The sequence below is a fragment of the Onychostoma macrolepis genome, chromosome 22 (assembly GCF_012432095.1).
Source record: "Onychostoma macrolepis isolate SWU-2019 chromosome 22, ASM1243209v1, whole genome shotgun sequence".
Classification (NCBI taxonomy): Eukaryota; Metazoa; Chordata; class Actinopteri; order Cypriniformes; family Cyprinidae; genus Onychostoma; species Onychostoma macrolepis.
The window spans coordinates 10,731,754-10,759,483 of NC_081176.1; the positions used below are offsets into that span (position 1 = coordinate 10,731,754).

Below are 27,730 nucleotides of genomic sequence, written 5' to 3' on the forward strand. Positions count from 1 at the left end.
TCACATGAATAGCCTTTATATGGTTCTGTTGTGTTTGTTTTGTTTTGTTTATTCTGAGAATAGACATATGATCTTCTTTCCTCACCCGAATTGCTCCACAACTTGTAGCATTCTAAATCAACATTTGGAGGTGATAAATATTATGGCAATTATTATACAGCATTTTATGTGTGTAACATTACTTCGAGCCTGTCAATCAACAGCACGCCACACATAGGCAAGGACATCTCTGCCAAAATTTTGTGTTCAGAGATTAGAATATAAAGTTTACAAAATGATCTGCCCCACCTAAATTTACAGTCAGGAGCCACTACTGATTATTTGAAGGTCAATACATCACATCTTAACACATTAATACCATATGAAACTTGTTGCTTAATGTTACAAAATATATAGAAGGTTTGTGCATCGATGATGGTGACTGGACGCAACTATGGAGACTTAGTTGTCTTAAAGAGTTGAGATGCAAGATATGTTCTTAATACTTGATGCCTTTTTTGTACGATATTAAATAAACATGATTCTCATTCTCTTGAAAAAATAATGTTTGGTAACACAAAATCATCATTCAGCTCTGCTTGCTTTTCATTTGATTTTACATGTTTATTCTGTTGATCATGAAGAATAAGTATCTGTACACTTTTGCATTGTCAAGTTTGTTGCCGGAATAAAATCTAGTATAAAAACTGTCTTTAGAATATATTCTAGTTTTCACTTGAGCACCAAACAAGATGAATTTAATCACTGAGATTGAATATTACATGCACAAACTTACGTAAATAAAATAACTCTATATTGCGATTCTACATTTGTTTACTACAGAAACGTTTAACGTTGAAAAATAGTTCTAGAGACTAACCGTTCAAAAGAAAAGGAACATCTTTTAAAAGGTGACCTTCAATACATCACGAATGTGGGTGTTTCTTTTAAAAACACACCGTTCTGAGAAGATGCTGACCACTGGAGTGCAAATAAAACAGGGTGTGAAATGAGAAGATGCAGTCACAAAAATAAACGGCTCTTCTGTTTGTATTCCACACTGCTCTTAGTTTGTCTGTACCTCTCATTAAGATTATTTTAGCTCATTGTTGAATTCAAACTGTTGCTACAGCGATAGATACATTTCCCTCTATTTCTCTTTGAGTGGCAACACATTTAACAATACAATAAGACTGATACGTTGCATATACAGCAACAACTTCATTAACATGCTCTTTTAGCACGATTTGTATTTTTCCCTAAGGCTAAAACTTGAAATTAAATGTTAATACTTTTGGTGGAATATCTGGTTATTGTCTTGAATTCAACAATTGAATAATTTAGGTTTTACTGAGTTCTGGAACCAATTCAATCAGATAATGATTCACTACAAACTCTAGACAGATTGCTATCTGGTCAGATTCTGGTCAACAAAACTTTATACCATCAAGAAATATCAGTCTGTGCAAAAAAGAAGAACTAGAGAATTTTTGCCTCACTGATATTTTAGTGTTGTTGCGTCGCAAATGCATTGAGTTCCTGTTTTAGCCTCTCAGCAGCGTTTGGTAACAACAGAGTAGCTGCTACACAACAGATTTCAGAACTTAATGAGAATCAGTGTTTGCCCACTAGAATACAGTAATGATCAGACAGAAAGATCATATATATATATATATATATATATATATATATGTAACTAGGGGTGGCACAGTATGAGACATTTTATTTCATGATAATATTTATTTCTTTTTATCATATTTTTGTTATTAAAAGTAGGAACAAAAAAATTACAAACACAACAGAACAAAAATGTAAATAAAATAAATGTGTTTTTCAGCTACAGTAGGTTTATTTAGCATGTAGAAATAGGCCTACTAAAGAAAACGCATAATCAAGTGTTTAACTAAAACACTGCATATTTGAATCAAATATGAATTAATTCTTATAAAAGATCCAAAAGAGATTCAGTCAAGAGCAGTGAGTGATTTTCTCTTTGCCTTTTGTTGTTTGATTAACATTAATGACACAGACATAGGCAAGTAAATTATGATGCTGTCCATTTAAGACGCGCTTCGGCTGTGTGTCAGCCAGCACGAACACTGCATTGAGCTCATTGTTTATTGCGCTCAATAATACTATTTAACATCTAACACATCCCACTCTTTATTTTCTCATTCATGCATGTTTCTTTATCACTCTTTGGTCAGGTGTAGGCTATATCATTTTTTAGTGCTGCTACATGGATGTATTTGCATACCATGAAATACATGATATAGCAAAATCTCTAACAATAGATGCACTGTGGTAATGATATATACCGTTACCAAGCCCTAATATGAACATGTGTTCAAATAATTTACAAACGAGAATAATACAAATAGCAGTGAATAATAATCCAAGGCACAACACAATGTGGTATCATACCACATTACTTTAAATACAGAGTTGGGTAAAAGTGTAAACAGTCTTCTTCTATGCAGTAAGGCGAGTTCATCAGCATGAATACAAATACACAGGTGCTTTAGATAAATGGTTCTTAATCCTGTATTTAAACAACTTTGCACATTTTGTGTGTCTCCTTTATTTAACACACCTGATTCGGATCATCAGCTCATTAGGAAAGAGCTCCATGAGCTGAACTAATGCTGCCTTCACGTGCTATCAGAATTATCATAAATACAAGCTTCCTAGTCGGAAACTGAACATGAACGGCCTCTGTAGTCATATATACAACTGGGAAACTCTGAGATCATTTCGATACCTGAGTTTCTGAGTTGGGCGAGCCATAAACTTTAAATATTGCGGAGGAGAGAAACATAGCAGTAGTAGTGTAGTTCTTTTTCCTGCCATTAGAGTCATGTATATAAATAACCATTTGATGCATATTGTATGTGTTGAACACAGTGAAAATAGCATTTATTTGACTGAAATTTAGGAATCGTCAGCCAGCTGAATATCTATAGCGCTGTAAATGTTTATATGGTTACCAATGAAGGGGACACAACATTTTATTCAAAACTTGTAAGATATTGACTAAATTTCTTTTGGCTTTAATAAGATTCCCCAAGACACAGGCAAGAATGAATAGGCTGTCCACCGTGATTTCTGTACTTTTTGAGATCAAAGCACTTGAACATGATAAGCCCATAATTATAACTTCAGAACTGGGAAGCATAACGTTTCCGATACCACGTGTAGGCAGCATAAATGTGTGAGATTAGAGAGACATACAAAATATGCAGAGCAGTGCCCTGCCAGTGTCATGCAGCCTCGCATATGTGCCCTCTAGCGGCGAAAATTGCATCCTGTGCCTTTAAGAAAGCTTCATCAAAACATTTTCTAATTCATCTGAAAAACATTTTACATGCAAGTTTAAGAAGCACACAGGTTCATTTCTCACTTTCAATGGATGTATTTTAGAGGTGCATAAAAATCAGTTGTTGATTTCAGAATGATTGACACTGGTGGGTGTGTCTTATTTCATCAAACTTAACTTGTCGTCTGCTGCATATTCACTTAAACAGAAGTCTCTCCATTCATCATTACAATTGCTGATTTATTCATTGTAGAATCTGAAATAAAAAGAACATGAGAGATGTTAAAAAGAAGGAAGATCTCGAGATCAATTCTGTTGAATTTACCATAAAATTACCAATTACTAAGTTTTTGAGAACTTGTTCTTTTCTCACAAATGATTACATTATTATACGTGTGAGCTCAGTCTCCACAACATACAAAAGCAAGTGGAAAGTTCACTTGGATGATACAGGCAATGTTCAGATCGCAGGCGAATCGTATCATATTGGAAGAGTTGATTTGCTCACCAAAGACAGTGACATTGAATTCCCAGCAAATGTTCTTTCTGCATCCGCTGAGGAACTTTAGTTGATAAACTCCAGTGTAACTGGTTCTGGTGTTTTTGATGGTCAGAGATCCAGTCTGATGATCCAGCTCCAGTCTGTCTCTGAATCTCTCACCATATGAAGTGTTACTGATGTCTCCATTCATTCCAGTTGCTAGGGTTTTATCTTGAAAGCTCCACTGTACCTGCTCACCTCTTTCAATGTTAAAATCAGTGATTAGAATTAAACATTCTCCCACCGTCGCTGACACCGTCTTGGGACCAGACTCACCTGAAGAATAAACAGAGAAAGTTACTTGTACTGAAATAAATTTGATATTACACTGTCAAATTCAACTGAAGTATCATGTCACTTAATATAGTCTAAAAGCACTATATTAATTTAACATATAGCTAATATAACATATAACTAATTTTGTTAATACATTATTCAGATTACTATTACTGCTTTAATTTACTTGTCTGTAGAATATCAAAGCTACATTTAAGTGGGAATGATTTCCATCCACTGCATGCAGGCCAAATTAATTAATAATCAAATTCGATGATGATTTATTACGGATTAGTTTTTGCAGTCTTAGATTAAATTAAAAACATAACGTGTTATGACTATTGCTGGAAGTAAACGTTTTAAAGTGAAACTGAAAGACTCACAACAAATGAAAACTCTGAATTTCCTGTATGAGGTCCTTCTGCTGCTGATGATCTGTAGTTTATAAGGTCCGGTTGTGATGTCCTTGATAGTCAGAGATCCAGTGTTCTTGTCCAGCTGTAGTCGGTCTCTGAATCTCTCATCGGCATCATCGTATGTGGTCACTTTGGTCTCTCCAGCCAGCTGAGCGATGAGACTGTTTTCATCTCCAAACATCCACAGGATCAGATCATCTCTCTGTGTTTCGGTATCAGGATTTAGAGTCACATTCTTGCCCTTCACCCCTAAAATCATCTTCGCTGTGGCAGTTGTGACAGCACCACAAAGACAAAGAGAAATACAGAGAAAAACATTTTTTTTTAAGAGGTGGCTAATTTATACAAATTTGTATGTTTTGTAAAAAATCTTTCATTTTACGAGGTGGCAAATGCATAGGAATTCGTACGAATGACCACCCCTAAACCTACCCTCACAGAAAACGTACGAATGAGGTCGTATGAATTGGTCACAAGATATTGTTGGTCTGCATGTTCTGTGTGTCTCTCTGTGTATGAATGGCACGGTTTTGTCTATTACACACAAACACATGATGCTCATAGTGTTTTCAACGCTCATGCTTCAATATATGACGACATAAACATATGATCTTTAATCTACAGAGATGTTCTGAGAGTCATTTCATTTCTGAGAGTACTTTAGAGAAAAAGTACTCAAATACACACTGAAACTGAAAGACCTTTACGACAACCCTTCAAAATAAAAGTCTGGTTTAACTTGAAGAAATTATGACTGAAATATATTACTATTGAATAGTAAAGTATAATTCGTAAAACATATTATTTTTAAGGAAAGATAAAACTCTTAAAGTTTCATTAATTTATTTCATTAGACAACTTTTTATGATACATTTGTATCGAATCATAAAACACAATCCAGAAAAAATTTAAATGGGAAAAAAAAAATTAGGGGAATATAAAATGGATTTCATGGGGCCCTAAATTAAAAGGTATCTTTTATCCTGTGGAGTTTAATTGCGAACAAAGAAAGTTCTGTTTACATTTATTCTCAATGTCTAACAAAACATGTGGAAAAGAGTTTCCTTACTTATTAACAGTAAATGAATATTACGATAAATATCGATTATAGTATGATAATATTTTTGGCCATATCGCCGAGCCCTATGGACACTACTGACTGTCTTCTTACACAGAAACTTTATATTACCGTCTCAGTTTCCTGCCTCAAAGACAATGAAGTTTAGTTTAGTTTAGTCACTTTATTGTCCATATTTGTCTTCACCACACAAAAACATTTAACATCATCACACAAAGCACATAAAAGACAACAAGTAACACAATCACCCCTACTCACACTCAGATCCCGGCATTTACAATTCTAATGGCAGTTGGCACAAATTACATTTGATACACATTTTTCCTTGCTTGAGGTTGCCTAAAATGTCTTTTTGATGGTAAAAGCTGAAAATTAATATTTAAAGGATGAGAACAATCTTCAATGATAACCTGAGCTTTTTGTTTGACTCTTGTTTGATAGATTTCATTCAATTGTCTTTGTGGTTGTCCTACAATTGCACTAGCAATTTTAACTACTCGACCCAGTTTTTGCTTTCCTTTAACTGGCAATAGTCCATACCACATAGTCATTAAAACATATAACACTCTCAAGAAGATTCTTACAAACCATCTCTAAATGTCTGACTCACACCAAAATGTTGTAACCTCCTAATAAGATGTAATCTCTGCATTGCTTTTTTTTTTTTTTTTAAAACATACTCAATGCCAATGTCATTTTACTATCAATAAATGTTCCTAAATATTTAAAACTTCCAACCGTCTCTATTTGACGTCCATCAAGTATCAAAGGTTCTAACCCTTCAATAAAATCTAGTTTATTCCTACTAATGACCAATTCCTTGGTTTTGTTCACATTTATCTCCAGTGAACTCAGTTTACACCAATTCTGAAGCAAATTTATGTAACTATAATACAGTGTGTCTCCCTCTGGTCCAGCTTTACTCAACTGGCCAACAAGTGCCATATCGTCCATGTATTTAAATAGATTAAAATATGAATCCTGGATCTCAATTTGTATACAACGAAAAAAGTAAGGGTGATAAAACAGTTCCTTGGAACTCCTGTATTTACAATGATTGTCTTTGACACCATATCATTAACAACTACTCTTTTTTGAGGATGATTTAAAAGAAAATCTTTAATCCACCAAATAAGATCACCATTCACTCCTAAGTTAATTAATCTTTACAAAAGAATATCAATCCAAATCGAATTTAAAGTTGAGCTAAAATCTACATACATTTACCCAACATGGATGTAAGAGCTATCGGTCTAAAATCTTTCAACTGATTGGCATTAGATATACTGGAACAATCTTTGTTTCTTTCCATGAATTTGGAACCACCCTACAATTTAACAAGAGCTGGAACAATCAGGTAAGGACACCAGTTAGTTGGAAAGCACAGTCTTTTAACACATGACCCTTTAGCCCATCTGGCAAGGTGCTTTATTTGGCTTAATGCTAGCAAGACTAGCTGCTGTTTCATACTCCTTATGTTTAATAGGCTCATATGCCGATATATTAAGACATATTCTCTCACATTCGGTAGTACATTCCCCCTATCAAACCTAGTAATGAAAACATTAAAATATTCTACAAAAGGTGCACCTTGTAAGGAACACACCTGTTTTCTCTTCTCTCTTCCCATAATACTATTAAGCCCTTCCCATGCCTTCTTAGCATTGCCTGTATATAACCCATTTTCAATCTTATCCTTATACGCTAGTTTAGCTTTCTTAATTCGACCCCTAAATTCCTTATCAACGTTTAAAAAAGCAGCTTTTTTCTCATTTAAACACATTTTAAGATCTTTAGTAAGCCATAATCTATTATTAAGATACATTTGAATTATGTTAGTCTTAACACACTTACTTTCACAAAAACTTATGTGAAGATGTAATGGTGTCAGTGATCTCATGCATCAGTATCATGCACCATTTCCTTTTTCTTTTTTTTAATTCGGACCAGAAGAACCAAGAGAACCAACCTACAACTGTGAACACACCCTTCCATTTCTGAAGACAGAACTGATCAGAAGTTTGAATGGAGCCTGTACAGTTTGAGCTGAATTAATTGCAGAAAAAATGAAAGACTTGAGATACTCACCTCTCACAGCAACATTGATTCTCTTGATTGTGGTCGCTTTTTTGCTGATGATATTCTGTTTATAAACTCCAGTGTGTTCAGCTGTGATGTTTCTAATGATCAGGGATCCAGTATTAATGTCCAGCCCCAGACTGCCTCCGAATCTCCCATCGACGTCATCAAATGTAGTGATCTTTCCACTCCCTTTTTTGATTTCAGCTATGAGAGTGTTTTCATCTCCAAACAGCCACAGTATCTTATCTTTTCTCCGTATTTCAGCATCAGTCGTCAGAATCAAAGACTCTCCCTCCTTCGCGGACATGTACTTCACTTTTGTCACAGCAGCACATAAACAGAGAAATTAGGAGATTTTTACCTTTAAGTTAGTAAAGCTTCATTGAGCATGTGTGTACTGGTATTAGTAAGTTGGTAATAAACTTTAAAATAACATGCATAACTATATAATTTTTTAACATAAATACAACGTTTTGATCGCCATCTGATGGCTGGCTGCAGTATAGGTCATAAACCCCTATTAAAATTCAGTTCTGTAAAAATCTGTTCCTTCCAATGCATCATCACACAAAGATGCATTAAAAAATAAACTGAAAGACAGCTACTCACAATTTATTACAACTTTGAATCTCTTGTTTGTGGTTCCTTTGGTGCTGCTGCTCATCTGTAGTTTGTAATGTCCAGAGTGTTCGGTTCTCATGTTACTGATGGTCAGTGATCCAGTCCTCTTGTCCAGCTTGAATCTGTCTCTGAATCTCCCATCAGTACCTTCATATGTTTCTCTGGTCTTTCCAGTCATTTGAGCAATCAGGTTATCTTCACCTCCAAACATCCACACAATCAGATCATCTTTCTGTATTTCTGTATCAGGGTATAAAGTGACTGATTGCCCCTCCATAACTGATATCATCACGACTTCATTGTGACAGCAGTGCATAAAAAGAGAAAAATGTTGCCATTAGATCAAGTGTGGATGCTGTTTTATCAGTGATAAATTAATATCGAAGGTTACTGTACTGCATTATGCTCATGCGCTGTATGAACCCTGCTTACGCATGACATTTTAGTCTCATGATTTTGCCTGCTTTTATGCCAATTTTATGGTAAATTATAGAGCATAATGTGTGAAATAACTGCCACTGAACAACTCTGATCATTATTATACTGAAAGACGTGAGATACTCACGTCTGACAGTAACAATGAATCTTTGATACGAGGTCCGTCTGCTGCTGATAGTCTGCAGTTTATAGACTCCAATGTGTTCAGCTGTGATGTCTGTGATGGTCAGTGATCCAGTCTTGTCTAGTTTCAGTTTGTCTCTGAATCTCCCATCAGCACCATCGAATGTAGTGATCTCTCTGGTTTCGCTTTTGATTTCAGCAATGAGAGTCTCTTGAGGTCCAAACATCCACAGGATCTGATCATCTCTCCATATTTCAGCATCAGTCTTTAGAGTGACAGATTCTCCCTCCATTACTGATACTATCCTCTCTTCATCTGTCACAGCAGCACATACAAACAGAAATATGGAGATTGTACTTTCAATGAATGAGCAAATTGACACGTCAGTAACACTGAGAAGATACCGTGATCTAATAATTGATAACAGTTTACAATATGTTGTGTCTTAATAATACAAGTTAAATTAATTTAAGTCTTGCTATATGAGTTTAAATACTTACATGTTTTGCATAGTTGTTCAGACATCGTGTCTTCATCTGTCACAGCAGCACATAAAAAAAGAGAAATGAGATTGTGAGTATGTAGATGTAGATGTATGGTTCTTAACATGCTTCTAATAATCGGTATATTTAATATACACTCAGGCAGTAAACAATATTTCCACAGAAATGTTAACTATACTAATAGTATATTAATATTCCTTCATTAATTTAAAAATAAAATAAAATAAACATTTAGTTAACCCAATGATGTAAATTCTGACATTATTTAATTGCCCTCATGTCAATCCAAACTTGACTTTGACTTTCATCTGTGAGACACAAATGAAGATTAATCAAAATATTTCCTTTGCAGTTCTGCAGGAAAAAAAAAAAAAAGGTATAAAAAAAGAAAAAAACAACAGCTTGCAGGTTTCAAATGACTTGAAGGAGAATAAATAATGAATCTAAATAACACAGTCATGGCCAAAAATATCGGCACCCTTGGTAAATATGATCAAAGAAGGCTGTTTCATCTGACCATAGAAGCCAGTCCCATTTGAAGTTCCAGTCGTGTCTGATAACTGAATATGCTGGAGTTTGTTTTTGGATGAGCGAGGAGAATTTTTCTTGAAACCCCCCCGAACATGTGGTGATGTAGGTGCTGTTTGGCAATTTTTTTAAAGGTTTTCTGACCCCGAGACTCAACTATCTGTGGTCCTTGGAGAGTCTTTAGCCACTCAAACTCAAACCTTCTCACCGTGCATTAGGACGATATAGACACACGTCCTCTTCCAGGCAGATTCCTAACATTTCATGGTGATTGGAAATTCTTAATTATTGCCCTGATGGTGGAAATGGGAATTTTCACTGCTCTAGCTCTTTTCTTAAAGCCACTTCACTAATTTGTGAAGGTCAATTATCTTTTGCTGCACATCAGAAATATATTCTTTGGTTTTTCTCATCGTGATGCATGATTAAAGGGGTCATATAATGCCATTTTTGTACAAGTTAATATGATTCTTTAGGGTCTAAATGAAAAGTTTGTAATATACTTTAATTAAAAATTCTCGTTAGTATTGTAAGAAAAGACTAATTTTACCTGGTCAAAAACAGCTCTCTGTTTAGCACACCGTTTCAGTGCATGGGCCTTTAAATGATCATGAGCTCTGCTCACCCCGCCCCTCTGCTCTGTGGGGCGTGACACAACACACCTGGAGTGTTGCCTTGACAACAGTTGAGGGTATCTTTTGGCGGAAGAATGGCAGCGGGAGTTTCTGAGCACACTTTCATTAATTTTAATGTACTGTTACCACGTTAACTTTACCACAGCGTACACAGTTTATAATAACACAATAACCATAACGTTTTGTTCATTATAAACGTGGGATTATTAATTATATTGAGAACGTCGTAAATAGAAAACATGCATGTACCCTGAATGTAAACATTAGCCACATACATCGTGAAGCGTGTTAGCGATTTGCAAAGATTAATATAAAGATTAATATAAAGGTTAATTAAACGTTACACTCACTTCTTCTGGAGGTTCAGCAGGAACACGAATAGTTGGTACCGATTATTTTTTCAGGAGCAGCTTCTTAGCAAAACCAGCTTTATACTGACCTTCATTTATAAAGCAGTCTGGTGAAAAATGATTCGCGCAAACATGAAAACATTGACGTTGCTCGTGGGGAATATTCCCTTCAAAAGCAAAACTCAGCCACTGTGTCTTCAGCGGTTCGGACTTAGGAACATCAAAATGACTGCTGTGTTCATTATTGCACCCGAGAACAGAACACCACAATCGCTTAGACGCCATTCTGCTCAAAGACAGCTCCAGCGTATATCAACAATGACGCGCGGACTATGATTGACAGCTCGCTCACGAGCAAGGGCGGGTCTGTGTTGAAACACTGCTGTCAATCAACCATCGTGGGAGGGGCGTCCGACCGTGTGACGTCACACGGTCGAACGGCTTGATTTGAGACAGGGTAAAACAAATAAGGAGATTAAAAAACACTGGATGGATTTTATCATTTTATGATGGTTGTGTACAGGCACTGCTAACACACATTTCAGTACAATCAACTTGTAAAAGTGCATGTACCATTATATGACCCCTTTAAGGGAATTTGGTCTTTGTTTTCCCTCCTATTTATATTTCTGTGAAACAGGAAGCCATGGCTGGATAATTTCATGTTCATAATCACCCTGGAGTGCTCAAAATTGTGAATATGAATGGGAATATACTTCAGAGATATTTTACTCATAAGAATTTCTAGGGGTGCCAATAATTGTGTCCAATGTGTATTTGAGAAAAAACATTTATTTCATAATGATATTTCCCCCCATTTTAAATTCTTATTATCCAATGAAAGGTTAGATTTTTGTGAATTTTTTTAAATAAAAGATCAAAAGGATTAACAATGCAGATTAATCTTCACAGCCTTCTTTGATAGTATTTACCAAGGGTGCCGATATTTTTGGCCATGACTGTATTCGGTCACACTTCATTTTAAGGTCCAATTCTCGCTATTAACAAACCATTAACTACGATTTTAGCCTCAAACTCCTAATTTGCTGCTTATTAATAGTTAGTAAGGTAGCTGTTAAAGGGAAGATCAGATGCAAAATTCACTTTTACATGTTGTTTGAACATAAATGTGTCTTGGCAGTGTGTGTACACATCCACCCTATAATGATAAAAATCCACCCAGTGTTTCTTTTTTAAATCCCCAAAAATCATAATCACTTTCTCAGATCAAGCCGTTCACAGATTCTTGGCAAATGGACGTCACACAGGCAAAGGCCCCTCCCACGACTATTGACGGGCAAAGCCATTTTACCATAGACCTGCATTGAGTGAGCTGTAAAGAGTCCGTCATTGTTTGGACACCGGAGCGGGTGTAGACAAGAATGGCTCCTAAGCGATTGAGGTGTTTTGTTATTGGATGTAATAATGAACATAGCAGTCGTCATTTACTCCCGTCATCTGAGCCGCTGAAGACGGTCTATGCGTCTACGTTCGCATGAATCATTCATGATCCAGCTTCACCTACAGAAGAAGTGAGTATAAGCTTTTTTTATGAATCTTTGCAAATCGCCTTTTCTAATAATGTGCTAGTTAGCAAGTTCCGCAACGAATGTGGCTAAAGTTAATATTCTCACTTTCCCCGTGGAAGAGAGGCGGGGTGAGCAGAAGCTCATTATCATTTAATGGGACATGCACTGACACAAATCACTGTGAACAGAGCTGTTTTTGACAAGGTAGAAAGGGTGTTGTTTTACACTACCATTAAGAAATTTTAACCCAAGTATGTTATAGACTTTTCATGAAGATCCTAAAGAATCATACCGACTTGTTGAAAATGTCCCCTTTAAGTTAAGATATTGGGTAGGATTAGGGATGTAGCGTATGGTCATGCAGAATAAATGCTTTATAAGTACTAATAAACAGGCAATATTTTTATAATAGGCTTGTTAATAATCAACTAGTTAATAGTGAGAATTGGTCCCTATATTAAAGTGTTACCTACTATTTTTATGAATAATCATTTTTTTTAAATGTTTCTAAATAATATTTGTTTCTATAAATAATATATCTTTATATACCTTTTATATATACTCTCTATAAATAAAGTAATACTAATGATCATATATGAAGTGATTGATGAACTCACTTACAGTAGTAGGAAACAAAAGCATTAAAGTAAAGAAAAAAAAAAAACACCAGTGCAGCTCCATCTTCAGAGTTTATGTAATAGTGTCTGAAAGAAGAAGCTGAATGAAGCCATAAACAGTGACAAACATACAGTTGTGTGTCAGACAGCCCACATGAACCTCAAAACAGCCACAGCAAGCTCATGACTTCATGCTACATTTCTCAGCCTTGGCCTTAGTTCTGTGAACTAAGATGTAGTTGTGGTCAATTCTGTATTTTTAACAGAAATTCAGAAATTAGTATATTAATGTCACGCAACTCAGTATTGGACAATCACACATTATATTAGTTAAATCACAAACAGAACTTGTGGTAAAAAATAGAAATACTGAATATGAACACTCATACATAAGAAAAATTTTAATTTGTCATTTTGCCGTTTCAGCTGTAATACTTACTCTCTTTTAACTGTTGTTCAGAGATCTCTGGTTCTTGTCGTATCAGCACATAGAAATGGAGAAAATAGGAGATCATCAGAGATGATCAACACCATTTTTTTTGTGCAGTTAAGTGGTTATTTGGTGAAAATCTTCCTCTTTGCTCATCAGTCAATTACAATACTATTACGGTCCTTTAACAGGAATGTTTCTATGAACTACTGTGGCATTCAAAAAAAAAAAAAAGAGAGCTCAGTAGGATGGCATTTTTTTTTTTTTTTTTTTTTGCTTGAACCATCCCTTTAAGCCACAGCAAGCTCATGACTTCATGCTACATTTCTCAGCCTTGGCCTTAGTTCTGTGAACTAAGATGTAGTTGTGGTCAATTCTGTATTTTTAACAGAAATTCAGAAATTAGTATATTAATGTCATGCAACTCAGTATTGGACAATCACACATTATATTAGTTAAATCACAAACAGAACTTGTGGTAAAAAATATAAATACTGAATATGAACACTCATACATGAGAAAAATTTTAATTTGCCATTTTGCCGTTTCAGCTGTAATACTTACTCTCTTTTAACTGTTGTTCAGAGATCTCTGGTTCTTGTCGTATCAGCACATAGAAATGGAGAAAATAGGAGATCATCAGAGATGATCAACACCATTTTTTTTGTGCAGTTAAGTGGTTATTTGGTGAAAATCTTCCTCTTTGCTCATCAGTCAATTACAATACTATTACGGTCCTTTAACAGAAATGTTTCTATTCAAAAAAAAAAAAGAGAGAGTTCAGTGGGATGACATTTGACTTTTTTTTTTTTTTTTTTTGCTTGAACCATCCCTTTAAGTAAGCATAAACTAAAACTAATGAGCAGATAAGAAGCGATAGATTCATTGACACATGACATATCATTTTTTTGTTTTACAAATACATCTGTCAGGCGATATGAAGAGCCCAGGCAGACCAGCTAAAATTCAAAATGCCCAAAAGAGAGCAAAATTATGATTTTAGGTCTTGTGCAACCTGTGCAGTCACAGATGTTATTAAATACTGCAGTAAACCAATCATTAGCAGATCTTGTGGTAACAAAAATAACTATTGACTATGGAAAATCATATTATACGTTTAAACTCTACTGTGGCATGATAAAGCTCATTTTACACTTGCTGTACGAGTTGTAATACTTACCCATTGAATGCTTTAGATCACAGATTCTGTGGCGATAGTAAACAACAACAGCAGCTGCAGGCACCAGCAAAAAAATAGCACATATTCCTGCAATAGCACCTGAAGACAGACCTGGTACTGTAATGATAAAGAGAGACAGGAACAAACACTTTAAACATCAGCACTGTATAACATGAGTGAAGATCTGATAATACATCTCTGTTAATGATTGTTCATTTCATTTTAACATTAAAACAGTAGTGAAGATTAAACAATTAAAGATATTGTAACAGTATTATCAGAAATCCGAGAACAGTCTGTATTAATCACATATGTGACCCTGGACCACAAAACCAGTCTTAAGTGTCAATTTTTGGAAATTGAGATTTATACATCATATGAAAGCTGAATAAATAAGCTTTCCATTGATGTATGGGTTGTTAGGATCGGACAATATTTGGCCGAGATACAACTATTAGAAAATCTGGAATCCGAGGGTGCAAAAAATCAAAATACTGAGAAAATCGCCTTTAAAGTTGTCCAAAAGAAGTTCTTAGCAATGCATATTACTAATCAAAACAACATTTTGATATATTTACAGTAGTACATTTACAAAATATCTTCATGGAATATGATCTTTACTTAATATTCTACTGATTTTTGGCATAAAAGAAAAATCTATAATTTTGAGCCATACAGTGTATTTTTGGCTATTGCTACAAATATACCCCAGCGACTTAAGACTGGTTTTGTGGTCCAGGGTCACATATTTTAAGCTAAGAATTCTTCTGGGAAAGAAGTTTTGAGCTCTGAAAGTTAAAGTATAACGTTATTGAAGTTTATTTGAAAAGGAAAATCTGATTCCTCATGATTAGGACATCACATCATCTGATGAACAATCATTTCTTCAAAAGATTTGAATCTTTCTAGAGCTGTTGTATAAAATCAACATCACACTTGTCATCATGCTGCTGCTCTGAATATCAGTCATGTGATCACCTGCGGCCCAATCACAGCTGTGATGATATTCAGAACAACAGCATGACTGTGATATTGTGAAACTAAAACTCAGTAAGATTGCTGAACACAGTATGACTAATATTTTGTAGCTGCACCTTAAAAATCAGTTTAATTCAATTTAATTTATTAAGTAATACACACTTGAACACAACTTATTAAAAAAAAGTATCCTCACCATAAACAGTAACACTGAAATTCTTATATGATGCTCCAGCGTCGCGGTGGTCAATCTGTAGTTCATAAAGCCCTGAGTCTGTGGTTCTCATGTTCTTGATGGTCAGAGATCCAGTCTGATCCAGCTGCAGTCTGTCTCTGAATATCTCATAAACTCCATTTACATCCATTTCAGCAATGATTGTACCTTTAACTCCAAACCTCCACTCTATCTTATTAATTTGCTGTATATCAGTGAGATCAGTGTTTAGAGTGACAGAATCTCCCTCCATCACTGACTTCTCTTCACCTGTTTCAGCACCAAACACACCTGAAGAAGAAACAGAAACAGTTTCTCAGAGATTAAACTCATAGAACATTGAACAAATTTAACAGATCATTTAGTCTTGTCTTATAAACACAAGCAACAAATAAAGATTGGGCAGTCCAACAAATGAATGAGATAAAATCTCATTAATTCATTTAGAATCTATTACATTACATTAATTTATTTGGCAGAAACCTTTATACAAAGCTACTTATAAATGAAAAATACAACATGCAGCATAAGCAATTGATGCTACACAGGCAGTAACATGAGACATGCTGTGATATAATGTTCCAGAGTGGTTTCAAAATGTACAAAGGTTAGAGGTTACAAGTAGCGTTGCCGAACTGAATTGTGGGTCTGTCGCGTCGCTTTACTGGCGTTGCTCGTGGCTCCAACGCAGGCGTCAGCCAATCAGATCGCCTTATGCAAATACCCTAGCCAATCCCGTTCATGCAACACCAGCATTGTAATGTGATTGGCTGTTGCCACTATGACGGTCACGTGCGCACCACGCTTGAGACACGCCCTCCGTCAAGCGTCGAAGCCAACATTTCTGGCACAAATGTGAAACTAAACATGTTAAAGAATAACCAGAAATCGTACACTTACCGCACATCAGTAATAAAAACAGCTCGGTACTGAAAGTGCTCTTCATATTGTTGCAGATTTCAGCGAAATTTTGATGACTGAATATAATTTCGATGAATATTATTCGCACTCACCCGATGGACAGCGACAAGTGTTAACAAAGCCACTAAACAAAGAGATTTGTATATCGACTGTGACTGACTAATGAATTTATCGGTGATTTATATGCTAAAAGGGGCATTATTTCTGTTTACAAAGCTGACATAGCAAAGCGCAACTTTGTTCTTCTTCTGTTTATTGGCGGCTCACATTCTTTAATGAATCATTACCGCCATCTGCTGTAATGAACCAGAGACTACTCTTCTTCTTCTGTTTTACTGGTGGCCTGCTGTCCACTTACTGCTCAATTTAATGTGTCCTATTTCTTTTCTTTCTCTTAATCCCTTAAAAAAATACTCATCCGTCAGGATTGTGAATTGCAGTGATTTGCTGTCTTCCTTTCTTTTGAAATCAATCAGTTTATTTACTCTGCGTCTATGACACTGTATTAATACATGTTCCACGGTTTTGCTGACTCACCTGAATTCCTGGTTTTATTAAATGCAAATGCTTAACTTTTTGTTCAGTATCCCAATAAAGTTGCCGGTTACACTTTATTTTAAGTTGTCCTTGTTACAGTGTAATTATACATTTAAGTAGTGAGTAATATTAATTAACTACATGTATTTAGGCCTACAGGTGGTGAACTTGCCTTGCATTTTCTCCAAAACTATACAGTAAAAATCTTTGACAATTATTACAGTAATAGTCAGGGTCACTGTGAACAGGAATCAGTTGATAAAACAAGCAAACCTATAAAGCAAAGATTTTTATGAGTGTTTGAAAATGAGACACGGTGTAAAAGTGCTTATGCAATTAGATGGTTGTGGTGAACTTGCCTTTCATTTTCTCCAAAATCATACAGTAAAAATATTTGAAAATTATTACAATAATAGTCAGGGTTACTGTTAACAGGAATCAATTGGAAGAAAGAGCAAACCTATTAAGGAAAGCTTTTTATGAGTAAGTGCTTATGAGAAATGCACATTGAGATTTGGAGTGATTTGCCATTAATTTATACAGAAATTGTACAGTAGATTTAACTTGAAAATTAATACAGTAATAGTCACTCTAAACAAGTATCAGTTGAAAGTTACACACACACACATATATATATAGTAACATTGATAAATTATGTATATTAATAAATGTACAATACAAATGTTAATGTACAAAAAAAAATATTTACAAACATTAATTCAATGTTCAACTCATTAAAAAAATCCTGAAATTGTATTATTTATGTCATTATATAAAATTATAAAATAGCAATAAATACATATTCTGATGTCGCTTATGGTCTTTTTAGGGTTAAATTACGTTTAATGTAGACATATTTTGGGTCACCGTGAACGGCAATCTATTGAAAATATCAGCAAAAGTACAAAGGAAACGCCGTTATGACAGCTTTGACCAGCACCCATACCGTAAGTTTCAAACCCCCCAAAAAAGTGCGGCTGGCTTGACCGTGTATTTTCAAACCGGGGCTGGCTTGACCGCAGTGGTCTGCTTTCCTGCAGGTCAAATGTCAACGCCGCGGGCTCCGGTCAGAATCTATGGGAATCCCTGCAACATGACGCCAAAGGGATCAGCTATAATTTTGTTAGGGTGGGTACACAAAATGTTATTTTATTATTGCTTCTAGGAAATCCTCAATCTATATGCTAACAGCTTAATGTGGCCGCAAACATTTCATTTTAACGTGGCTTTAAGCATCATTAAAGTTTCACTTTAACCATGTAAAGCCGGTAAATGTGGTGTTTACGCGAAATAAGTTTCACCAGAGTTTACCTGGTCTGAACCCAGAGTCTCGCATCAGCAAAAAAAAAAAAACATTGTTGAACAAAAATATAAAACGCGGGAAACTATTAATTGGTTATTCTACAATTAACTGTATTACAAATTATAATTGGAAAATACTAATTGTTCGGCGTGATGACGTTGAATGCCTGTATCCCATTTAGCAACTTGTTAGCGACCGTCTTTTTTAAGAAAAGTAACAGTTTAAAAAATCACTAGTGTGGTGAAACTGGTGTGTTTTATGTCGTAGAATAAAACGTGAAAGTATCTTGAGTTTGTGTGAACCACCTTATTTAAGGGATTTAACCAAAATCCCATTAAAAAAACCCATTGACTCTGGGACGATGGAACCGGAAGAACCGCTAAAATGCACTCGTTTCCGGGTTTTTGCCTACAAAATGACATCATAGCATAGGCAAGGACATCTCTGGCAAAATTTTGTGTTCAGAGATTAGAATATTACGGAGCCCGGGTCACCTGTAGGAGAAAAAAAAAACAATCCGTGCCGACGGTTTTGCAATCCGTTCCCTCAATTTATAAACCGTACTCACGGATTCTTAAACTGTTCCCTCGGTTTAACAAATCGTGCCCACGGATTAATAAACCGTACCCACGAATTTCCAATCCGTGCGCTCAGATTTTGTAATCCGTTCCCACGGGTTTGTTACTCACGGATTCATGCAGCAAGCTCCTAGGTAGCCTACATGTTAACGAATCATTTTGAGAAATTTGGACCCACAATTCAGTTCGGCAACGCTACTTGTAACCTCTAACCTTTGTACATTATGAAACCACTCTGGAACATTATATCGCAGCATGTCTCATGTTACTGCCTGTGTAGCATCAATTGCTTATGCTGCATGTTGTATTTCTCAAAATTTCTCGAATCATGTATATTGTTTTATTGCATATTATTATGTGGAATAGGCCTACAGCAAATTGTAACGGACACGAGTTGGAATACAACGATTTAATAAGAAAGATGTGCGTAAAAATCTTGTTTAATTTGTGATCATCTTAGACTTGATTATTTTTGTATAATAAACTTGGCATTGACGGACTTTGGAGTCATTTGTTACTCTTTTGTAAGTCGTTTTGAATAAAAGCTTCTTCTAAATGCATGTAACCTAAATATATAACAACCATGGATAGCGGAACGTACCAAAAGAAGGTGGGGCCGAAGACGGGGAGTTTTTGGGGGGGGACATGTTGGAGACTTCGCACACTGGCACGATGGATTAGAAGTGGCATTATAATGCATTATAAATGTACCACATCCTTGTTATTGTACCAAATAAAGAGTGTAAGATTGTAACTTTTACCAGGGGCGCCTGCAGGATTTCTTCCGAGGGTACGCACAGAGTTTCTTTTTGTTTTTTTGGGGGGCGTATGTAATGGTAAAGTGGTTATATTTCGTTTTGTTTTTTATAAAGCTAATTTATAAAAACGTTTGGAGCACTTTTTGTTCGTTAAATGTAATTTTTTTTTTTAAATTTAAATTTTTTTTTTTTAAGTAACGACCATGCGGCCAGCGGCAGACAGTGAGCTGATCATAGCCTATGTTTGAGCAATTTAGCCTTCTCAGATCATCACGACTTGCCTAAAGTAAAATCTATAGATATAAACAGTTCAAGCATATCAATGTTAGTTTAAATGTTTGAACTATATAAATGTGCGCTAGGTGCATAATATCTATAATCGTTTGTGTGAAGAGCAGAAGCTGAAGCGCACTTTGCAGGACATGGAGGCGCCAGAGCGGTCACTTGCATTTTTTTCTTGATAGTGGAAAGAAATTAAAATATGCCGTAATTTTTGCTTAGAAAGGTAAAAGTAATACATCATTCGGAACTGTAAAGGGTCTACTTTTATTTGTGTGCATTCACAATATCAACAAAAAGTTGTGCTTTTATTAAAATAAATAGGAAAACAGAGGATGCGCTTGCCATCTCGTCTTGAACAGGAGCGCTTCACAATGATGAACCGAAACTCAACGAATTGAATCACAAATATGATAAATATATCTATAGAAACCTTTAAATTACAACTTTAAAACGAAATCATTCAAATCGAAAACAAAAACTCTTTCATTATGTAATCCGTAAAGATGCATTTCTCTCTAAAGGCACGTCCAATGAGGAGATGGCGAGTCATTTTTCATCACCGTCTAAAATATAAAAATAAAAGCCTAAAACAGGCCCGATTATATTTTTTTCCTGATTTTTATGTTGCTCTGCTCTGAATTCCTTAAAATTTAAAGGATTTTTTTGCAACGCAATTTTGTCTGATATGTGAATTATTTATTAGCCTATTTTTAATCCATGCAGCAAAACAGCTTTAAAAATTACTTTATTGCATTCCAGATGATTTTAAAGAACTTTTCACTATAAATTTTACGGGTAGCTTGAACGTAAAACATTGTCATGAATTCGTTCCCATTTGTAAAATAGGCTACAGATTAATTGTTGAAGTCTAACCCGATCTCATGAAAGCACGTGTAGTACGTTTTTCTCTTTCTATTTGACATAATGTTCATAAGCAGAAATTGACTTTGGCATGCAAAAGACTGATACATTCATTATTAATGGCATGGCTGATTCAGTTGACAGAAATACGGGACACACGGTCCTATAATTTACTGCTGAAATGTTTGCGAGGCAAATCTCAGGACAGTCTGAGCATTCATGCTACGCACAGTGCGTCCAGCCGTACACCTGCAGGCGCCATGCCTTTTACATCCTAGTCTACATTTTAATATTAGAAACAGTTAGTATTAGATGCCAGATATTAGGCTATTTATTAAGACTCTGGATACTTGATTTTTAGAATAGAGATCACGGTTCTCCCAAGATTCAGAAGCAAAACATTAGACAAATACAAAATAATAGGTAGGCTAATTCACTTAGGTTTCTTACAAAATGTTTTATTTAAATGAGTGTAAAATGTTATAAATGAGCCAATTAAAATAAAAATATGTAAAATATTATTTGAAATATATGAACTTGTTTCTTTTTTGAACGAATCTCTTGATTGAATGATTAGAAATTTTACATTACATTTTAACGGTAACTGTTCGCTACCTTCTGGCATAACGTAACATTTATAATACGCAGGTGCTCAGAGGATGCTAGATCAATGACAGGGGGAGCTGGGCAATAGTAAATATGACCAAAACATGTTATTATTATTATTATTATATTAATAATAAAATCGCTTTAGGTGTATTTCAAGTATTTATGAGGAGAGTAGTAGGCGGCAGGCCTATTGCGCTTAATTTATGACATGGGGGCGCCCGCGCAATCTTTTTTTTTTTTTTCCTGCGGAAAGAACATAAAATACTTTTTCATTTTTGGATGTGCTTTCTGTCGTCTCATGCAGTCTCTGTGGATGGAGCGCGTCGCAACAATGCACCGGCTCACAGACATAAACTAAACTGAAACAAATCTATAGAAAGCTTGAAATGTCTACGAACTAATTCAAATAAAAAAACAAATATTCTCTAATTAGGCTATGTAGTCCGTATGAAAATGTGCACGTCACATAGTATTCCATTGCACGAGTTATGCATGTGTAAGTAGACAACTGTTTTTGTATAATTTAATCTCTTAAACTATGAGGGTGCTTTGGTCTTTTTAGGGGTGCTGGAGTACCTGCGCCGCCCATTACAATCATTTTAAGCGTAACATCAGATCCAAAGGTCAGTTTCTCATTTTGAACGCGGCTGCCGCAACATCAGAGTCTATCCGGACTATAAACTTTTATCCCAATACTTTCATTATTATTTAATGTTTGCAACACAGAAATGTAGCCTACTGTGTAGACTGTTTGTAAAGCCGTTTCAAACATAAAGTTTATGATGAGCTGCTCTCTCTGGATCAGCGGCTGCGCGAAAACAGGTTTAAATATTCCGATTGTGATTTTAATGGTTTAATAGACATGGTATCATCAACATAGCAATAAGATTGAGTGTGTTTGAGTCAAGATCGCGATCTTTTAATGAGTAATCCATATGAGCCTGTAACCTTTGTATTTTTGTATGTCATAATTTGTACCAGACCTCAAAAGTTAATCAACAACAGCCTAATCAACCAAAGTAGCATAACCCATATTAAACAACATATTTTAAATATTGCAATGGTTAATAATATTTGACAAAGGTTTGTACATTGTAAATGTAAAAAATGTTTTTCAAAATATCGTACTTTTCCAAATATTAAAATTATAAATACATAAATATTTAAAATATAACCATGTGTAGGCCTACTGCAATATAAACTACATTAAAAACCTACTAAAAGTGTAATCATTTTGTTATGTTCTTACACAAAGTACACATAAAATATATTTTCAGTAAGAGTAACATAAGTGTGTTTTTTGCAAATACACTAAAACATCACTAAAAGTATGCTTGTGTTTAGTATATTCCTTAAAAGTGTAACTAAGAATATATTTATTAACATAGTATTTCTAATATACTTTTTAGAAATATAGTAATAGTGTGCTTGTTTAGAATATTCCTTAAAAGTGTAATTAAGCATATATTTATTACCAAAGTATTTCTAGTATACTTTTATAAACACATTAAAAGTATGCTTCTGTTTAGCATATTTCTTAGAAGTATAACTAAGCATATATTTAATACAAAAGTACTTCTAGTATACTTTTTAGAAATATATTAAAATGCAATTCAGTATATTTTTAATGCACTTCAAATAAGCATGTTGGGAATACAAATGTATTATAAACATACTACTTGAATTTCAAGTATATTTTTAATACATTTAATACTACGTCTTTTTCACCTGGGATTACATGCACAAACTCTTAATGACAATAACATCCACAACTTTTCATTACGTAAATAAAATAACTCTATATTGCGATTCTACATTTGTTTACTACAGAAACTTTTAACGTTGAAAAATAGTTCTAGAGACTAACCGTTCAAAAGAAAAGGAACATCTTTTAAAAGGTGGCCTTCAATACATCACGAATGTGGGTGTTTCTTTTAAAAACACACCGTTCTGAGAAGATGCTGACCACTGGAGTGCAAATAAAACAGGGTGTGAAATGAGAAGATGCAGTCACAAAAATAAACAGCTCTTCTGTTTGTATTCCACACTGCTCTTAGTTTGTCTTTACCTCTCATTAAGATTATTTTAGCTCATTGTTGAATTCAAACTGTTGCTACAGCGATAGATACATTTCCCTCTATTTCTCTTTGAGTGGCAACACATTTAACAATACAATAAGACTGATACGTTGCATATACAGCAACAACTTCATTAACATGCTCTTTTAGCACGATTTGTATTTTTCCCTAAGGCTAAAACTTGAAATTAAATGTTAATACTTTTGGTGGAATATCTGGTTATTGTCTTGAATTCAACAATTGAATAATTTATGTTTTACTGTGTTCTGGAACCAATTCAATCAGATAATGATTCACTACAAACTCTAGACAGATTGCTATCTGGTCAGATTCTGGTCAACAAAACTTTATACCATCAAGAAATATCAGTCTGTGCAAAAAAAAGAAGAACAGCTAGAGAATTTTTGCCTCACCAATGTTTTATTGTTGTTGCGTCGCAAATGCATTGAGTTCCTGTTTTAGCCTCTCAGCAGCGTTTGGTAACAACAGAGTAGCTGCTACACAACAGATTTCAGAACTTAATGAGATTAAAAAAAAAAAAAAAAAACACCTTTTCATATACACATGTATATTTAATTAACAGATGAAGTGAATAACATGCAATATTTGTCAAATGCACAGATGTTTCAGAGCAATGTTTTCATGAGCAACAGAAACACTTTTTATATACTGCTTAATACAGGGCCATCTGTTCAAGAATAAAGTTCAACATAAACATGTACTATTTAAATACCAATAAGCCTTTAACTGTGTTTTTTTTATTATTAAATGTGACTCATTATAACATTGTGACTATACAGTAAAAAAAGCCTCAGTCCAGCAGCCGCAGCCTCAGTCTTTCTCCTCAGTCCAGCAGCCGCAGCCTCAGTCTTTCTCCTCAGTCCAGCAGCCGCTGCCTCAGTCCTCCTTGGTCCAGCACACACTGCCTCAGTCTACCTCAGTCCAGCAGACACTGCCTCAGTCCTCCTTGGTCCAGCAGACTCTGCCTCAGTCGTATTTATTATAACAGTTTCTTCCCCCAGGCAATCCAACTTATGAACAGTTAAATGAACCTTATTGTAAAGTGTGACCATTAATTTTAATAACATGACACTTGCTGAGAATATTTAACTTTTATTTAAATGTTAATAATACATGTAACAGTAAAGCATATACTGAAATTAAAATAAAATAAAAAACGACCATAAATAACTTATAAGTGGTAAATGACCAATGCACATGAATATAAATAACTTAAAACTTAAGTTGTAAATAAACTATATTCGTTGACATTGTGACAAGTCAAAAGCAGTAATTGGATTCTTGCTTGGAAATGTACATAATGAAACGTTTTCCAAAAATTAACAAATTTACAGTGTATTGTTTAATACTATATACTTTTACCAGGTATAAGTAATTAACGGGTTCACAGTTTTGTTTTATATAATTAAGTATTAATATCATGTAGGCCTATTGTTTCAACCGCATTTCCTATTTACTGCGGCACGATGACGTCGACGTCATTACTTTGCCACTAACCAATGAATCATAGTGGGCGGGGCGACACGTGCAGCCCCGCCTCGATCTGCAGGCTGCAGCCGGGTGTACTTGTTTTTTTTTACCCGGCCCATCCTCCTCAGACTTGACGCACACGCAGGTTGCCAGATTATTATGGAAGGCTGACGGGGCCAAAAGTCTTCAAATGGAACGCGTGAAATTTAACCGTGTCTTCATGCACAATTTGTCCGCGTTAACGCTGCAAATTTAAAGGGGTCATGTAATGCCATTTTTGTACAAGTTAATATGATTCTTTAGGGTCTAAATGAAAAGTTTGTAATATACTTTAATTAAAAATTCTCGTTAGTATTGTAAGAAAAGACTAATTTTACCTGGTCAAAAACAGCTCTCTGTTTAGCACACCGTTTCAGTGCATGGGCCTTTAAATGATCATGAGCTCTGCTCACCCCGCCCCTCTGCTCTGTGGGGCGTGACACAACACACCTGGAGTGTTGCCTTGACAACAGTTGAGGGTATCTTTTGGCGGAAGAATGGCAGCGGGAGTTTCTGAGCACACTTTCATTAATTTTAATGTACTGTTACCACGTTAACTTTACCACAGCGTACACAGTTTATAATAACACAATAACCATAACGTTTTGTTCATTATAAACGTGGGATTATTAATTATATTGAGAACGTCTTAAATAGAAAACATGCATGTACCCTGAATGTAAACACTAGCCACATACATCGTGAAGCGTGCTAGCCATTTGCAAAGATTAATATAAAGATTAATATAAAGGTTAATTAAACGTTACACTCACTTCTTCTGGAGGTTCAGCAGGAACACGAATCGTTGGTACCGATTCTTTTTTCAGGAGCAGCTTCTTAGCAAAACCAGCTTTATACTGACCTTCATTTATAAAGCAGTCTGGTGAAAAATGATTCACGCAAACATGAAAACATTGACGTTGCTCGTGGGGAATATTCCCTTCAAAAGCAAAACTCAGCCACTGTGTCTTCAGCGGTTCGGACTTAGGAACATCAAAATGACTGCTGTGTTCATTATTGCACCCGAGAACAGAACACCACAATCGCTTAGACGCCATTCTGCTCAAAGACAGCTCCAGCGTATATCAACAATGACGCGCGGACTATGATTGACAGCTCGCTCACGAGCAAGGGCGGGTCTGTGTTGAAACACTGCTGTCAATCAACCATCGTGGGAGGGGCGTCCGACCGTGTGGCGTCACACGGTCGAACGGCTTGATTTGAGACAGGGTAAAACAAATAAGGAGATTAAAAAAAAAACACTGGATGGATTTTTATCATTTTATGATGGTTGTGTACAGGCACTGCTAACACACATTTCAGTACAATCAACTTGTAAAAGTGCATGTACCATTATATGACCCCTTTAAACGCGTTTCTTTTGTAAGTATAGACACGCACATTTTGGCCGTGTTAAGAAGGCGATTTTTGCCGCGTTTATTTGGTGCGTGTAAAGACGCACAGTTTGACTGCATTAAGACGACATATTTGAACGTGTTTCTCAACGCGCACATTCTGGCCGTGTTAAGGTGGCAATTTTGAACTTAAGGCATTACAATCTATATTACCCTCATATTAATGCTTGCTTTAGTTTATGGTGTCATTAAGTAGGCCGAATAAATGTAATGAGATGTAAAGAGTTTTGTTGTTTATTTTATTTTTAATAGGATACTCTCCCAGGTCCCTGTACCTTCTGGTCATTTTAACAGAAATTAAGCAAGATTTGTCTCTTTTTGTCATGGGTTAAAAATTGGAATATGCTTTAATATTAATTGTTTTATCCTTAAACATGTTTTGAATGTGTGAGCGACTCTGAAACACCTTGTATGCATGTACATCCCTTCAGTTCATAATTCCAAAGTATAGCCTATAATTGGGACTTAAGACATTGCAGTAGACTAATTATTACTGTGAAAACTTAAGTAGGCCTAAAGTTTTATTATAAATTATTAATAAAAATAAATATTAGCTATTTTTATGTGGGGTTTGGGTTTTCCCATGAAACACAAACTGTTATTATGTAGCCTAAGTCTTTTTTTTACATAATAACAGTTAAAAGTGTTATATTTAATCTAAATGTGTAAATATAAAGCATTGTTTACTTTATCTATTACACAGTAAAAGAGTGCTGCTGCGCTCATAGTCTAATTACAACGTTTACTGTTAAATCCTGTTAGGTGCATGAAAAGATTTATAGATCTGGGCCTGTATGAATTAAATTACGAAGAACCACTGATTGGAGATGATTTTACTTTCACTTTGCCTCATAAGCCTTCTGCATGCTATATTTTTTCAGCAGCTTTGAAAAAGCGGTGGGGGGACAGAATCGATTTTGGTGGGGGCATGTCTCACCCACCCGCAAATTACGCCTATGATTATTATTATTAATGTTATTATTAATTATAAAACTTTGCTTATGTTTTTACTGCAATAATTCC

General features: G+C 35.2%; 1 protein-coding gene across 3 annotated transcripts in view; it reads right to left on the reverse strand.

Moving 5' to 3' along the window:
• Positions 1–2,124: 2,124 nt before the first annotated feature.
• Positions 2,125–27,730, reverse strand: part of si:ch73-27e22.4 (uncharacterized protein LOC101885444 homolog) — a 47,898-nt gene continuing 22,292 nt past the window's right edge. Inside the window, exons 1-12 of one of the 3 annotated variants that reach the window (XM_058760608.1) lie at positions 16,736–17,117; positions 15,818–16,126; positions 14,644–14,760; positions 14,028–14,060; positions 13,473–13,505; positions 9,372–9,407; positions 8,875–9,186; positions 8,298–8,603; positions 7,695–8,003; positions 4,496–4,792; positions 3,804–4,112; positions 2,125–3,551 (exon numbers count right to left, since the gene is read on the reverse strand). In XM_058760608.1, the coding sequence (XP_058616591.1) occupies positions 3,496–3,551; positions 3,804–4,112; positions 4,496–4,792; positions 7,695–8,003; positions 8,298–8,603; positions 8,875–9,186; positions 9,372–9,407; positions 13,473–13,505; positions 14,028–14,060; positions 14,644–14,760; positions 15,818–16,126; positions 16,736–16,781 (2,163 nt within the window). In that variant the 5' untranslated portion in view covers positions 16,782–17,117 and the 3' untranslated portion in view covers positions 2,125–3,495. Of the gene's footprint in view, positions 3,552–3,803; positions 4,113–4,495; positions 4,793–7,694; positions 8,004–8,297; positions 8,604–8,874; positions 9,187–9,371; positions 9,408–13,472; positions 13,506–14,027; positions 14,061–14,643; positions 14,761–15,817; positions 16,127–16,735; positions 17,118–24,279; positions 24,794–27,730 lie in introns of those variants that run through there. The other 2 variants (XM_058760605.1, XM_058760611.1) reach the window with 2 other exon arrangements.